The sequence below is a fragment of the Alligator sinensis genome, unplaced genomic scaffold (genome assembly GCF_000455745.1).
Source record: "Alligator sinensis unplaced genomic scaffold, ASM45574v1 scaffold476_1, whole genome shotgun sequence".
NCBI lineage: Eukaryota > Metazoa > Chordata > Crocodylia > Alligatoridae > Alligator > Alligator sinensis.
Window position 1 is genome coordinate 1137949 of NW_005842444.1, and position 3443 is coordinate 1141391.

The 3443-nt window shown below is 38.9% G+C and overlaps 1 protein-coding gene across 1 annotated transcript; it reads right to left on the minus strand.

The window, feature by feature from the left end:
• Nucleotides 1-468: 468 nt before the first annotated feature.
• On the minus strand, nt 469-3437 carry CUNH15orf48 (chromosome unknown C15orf48 homolog). The gene is made up of 4 exons (XM_006030416.1): nt 3333-3437; nt 3136-3224; nt 2103-2163; nt 469-1405 (listed from the first exon to the last, which is right to left on the minus strand). The coding sequence occupies exons 1-4, from the start codon at nt 3375-3377 to the stop codon at nt 1337-1339; spliced, it is 264 nt and encodes an 87-aa protein (XP_006030478.1). The 5' UTR covers nt 3378-3437; the 3' UTR covers nt 469-1336.
• Nucleotides 3438-3443: the final 6 nt, after the last annotated feature.

The following is a 3443-nucleotide window of genomic DNA, read 5'->3' on the forward strand; positions in this document are numbered from 1 at the left end:
GGGTTTGGGGGGAACAGTGTGCACATGCACATATGCGCATGCCTGTATGGCCATCTTCCTTGGATCTCTTAAGTGTATTGTGATAACCCTTACAGTAGCAGCACATTGGCCACTGTTGTCCCTCTACCTTACCTGTGTTAGGTTGGGGTGTTATATCTTGTGGTTGCGTCAAGGTTGATTGTGTAGTTTTATTAATAGGTTAGACAATGGATCTGTATAGGATGGCTTGGATAGGGATGTTCCTGCCTCTGGTGGGGGGTTGACTAGATGACCTCTGAAGGTGCTGTCCAGCCCTACTTTTCTACGATTTTTATAAGTAGATCTTATTTCTAATTTTAATATTTTTTCTGATTTTTCTACATGCTGTTAAGTCTGCTTACTTTTTAATCATTTAAAAATTTGGGTTGGGAATTGCTATTCTAAATTTAAAATGGCATGTACAATAAAAAGAATCAATTTAATATGATGTTTTGTTTAACTTCATTTTAATTTAACAACGGTCTCACAAGAATGAACAGCAAAAATTTACAAACGTAAAAGATTCTTAAAACGTTCTTATTTTAGTCATACTGAAGTCTTAGGTCCAGATCCTGCAAAGTAGTATCTTCTAGAGGACTACTCCTAGCTTGCAAAATTAAGCACACAAAGCTGTAAGTCTTTACAGTATTGAGGTCTGAGCATTTATTCTACATCCAAACCATTAACCATATCTCAACTGGAAGCCAACTAAATTTTTTCACTATGCCTCTGTTTTTTATGACCATTTTATGTTGCCATTGCGCGCACAGTCCCTAACTGAAAAGGGCTTCCTGGTATTGTCTGTATCCATCACTAAAATATGACATTAAGAGAAGTAGCTGACCAGAAATCTTACTCTGGAGCTTCAGAAAAGAGTACTGAGACATTCACACTTATTATGGAAGTTACAGGAAACTCTGGGCAAAAAGTCTAAATATAAATGCTTATTTTATTAGGAAAAGAAAATGATAAAATTACAAAATTAAAATATATTTTAAAGGAACATAAAATCAACAATCTATAAAAAAAACTCATGCATGAATGAAGCATGCTTCATTCTGTTAATACTTTGAATACTGAACTCGTACATCAAGTTAAATGTTGAGAATGAATATTTGAAACATCTTTATTTTTGGACTGGGTGGATATTGAAGAAAAACTTCTAAGGCAAAATGAAAATCCTCATCCAGAGTCCAAAAATGTAGGGAGACCCTAAAAATGTAGCAGAAGCATTTCCGCACACTGATTTCAATAGTCGAGTTTGTGCAGAAATGATTCCACTAGATTCATAGAGTACCTTTGAGGCAATGGCAACTCTTTACTTCATTAGCTTTTTGACCTCTTCCAGCTCTTCTATGGGTTTCCATTGCTGGTACAATGTCAAGAGCTATAAGAAATTAAGAAAAGAAAAAAAAAAAAGGGTTACAGCAAGTTACTAACCCCTCCTCTCCCCAACCAATAAAGAAGCAATTATTTCCTCTACAGATGTGGTCTATTTTTATACTATGCAGCAGTGTACACAACCTCTGTGCATGAAGAAAGCCTGTTTAGTAAATAACTTTTAAAAGAAGCAGAAGTACTGTCTGACCACAGTTACCTTTAGTAAATTATCACAGGAAAAAAAAAAAGGAATTCTGTGGACACTAAATAGTTCTAAAACTCAATTAATTTTATTATTGTATTGATCCTGGGATCACTACAAATGTTTTAAGTACTACGTTTTTCAGTAAAACAGACTTAAGAACAGTATTATTTATAAGCAGATAGGCATAGCCCAGTATTACTTGTATACCCAGAACTTAAACTGAAATCAGTAGACTGAAATAAACAGGAGTTGCATTTGTTAAGCACACTCCAGAATTAGGTCAGGAATGTAGGATCAGACCTATAAAAGAATAGCTGGAGGTGTAACAGATAAAGACGTGGGTTAGAATATATTTCCCATGTATCTTTCATTTTTCCATTAATATTTTGCCAACTATGATACTTATATATTTTACACATTGATTTTTTTTGTTGGCAATTCACCAACATGTATTTGATATCAATTGCTTTGTGGACAAAAAATAAGTGTATTTGATTACCTTCCTAGGCTTGGTAGGATCCACTCTTTCCCAAGGTTCTGGATTACCAGACTTGTTAATACTAAAAAATACAAAATTCATAATAGAATATTACACATTAGGATTTGATGTTGTACTCTTAGGCGAGTAGTCTTACCAGCTATTTGCATAAATAAAAGGTTGTACATGCAAAGGGTTCTTAGATTTAAGACTTTGGGTAGGGGGCTGTGCCCTTAACGTGTAGTTTCTATACCAATGTGTTAATATTGCTTAATATTTAATCGTATTATGTTATCATAAGGGCAGTCAGACTGAAAATCAAAGCTGGGGATGGTTAATAGCTACCGGAATTGTTAGATCCAAGGCTAATGGTGCCCACATCCTTGAAATCAATTTTAAAACTCCCATGGACTTCAAGGATAAGACCCTAACCAGGTAGCTAAAGAATTTAAAAATAACGGCTACCAAATACTCCTCTTTAGATACGAGCTATGGAAACACTGCTATTTAACAACCTGGGTATCAAAAACTGCTCTCTAGATAGGAGCGAGGGAAGCACTGCTATTTAATAGTCTGATTTAATATCTACAAATAGGACTTTATTAATAAGGACCTTGAAGGAAGAGCGAGGGGGGGTGAAGAAAGTAAAGGGAATCCCTGAATACTGATTGATGCTTGGAAATACACGATTGCGATTTGTGTAGCTCTGCCACAGGAGAAGGAAATAAAGCAAAATAACAAAAATGCTGTGTTGTGAACAATTACTTCCTTTAAATAAAATCTTTCTTTGCAACCTGTGAAAACACAGTCTGACTGGGTTGGCTACCTACATTTAAACCCAAGAGCATTGAAGATCAACTACATTTCAACTGGTGACAAAAATACTCGATTTTCTGAGCAGCGCATTGGATCCAAGAGGGGGAATAAGCGAGGGGCTGCCATGTCAGCAAATCAGCTTCTGAATAAAGAAATGCCAGGGGCGGATTCGCATCCCAACCCCACGAGTGTCTGTGCAAAGAAGTGGCGGGGAGCGCAGGGGAGGGGGTCTCCTTACATGACGTCCGTCTTGCTGACCAGAGCATAGACACAAGCAGAGACAGCCCCAACCGCGGCGACGGCCACAAACCCGACCAGGGGGATGAGCTGGAAGACAAGAAGCGGGTCAGGAACGAGCTGTGCCGGGAGCGGCGCGAGGGGAGGCTCCCACCTGCCCCGCGCTGCCTGGACGCGGCGGCTCGACGCCCAACTTACTTCTTTCTTTTTCCGCAGCAGGAGGAAGAAGCCCGTGTTCCCCATCCCGCCGACCCGCAGCGCAACACAGCACTGCCCCAATCGGCCGGGAACCGCCCCGGCTGCCCTTAT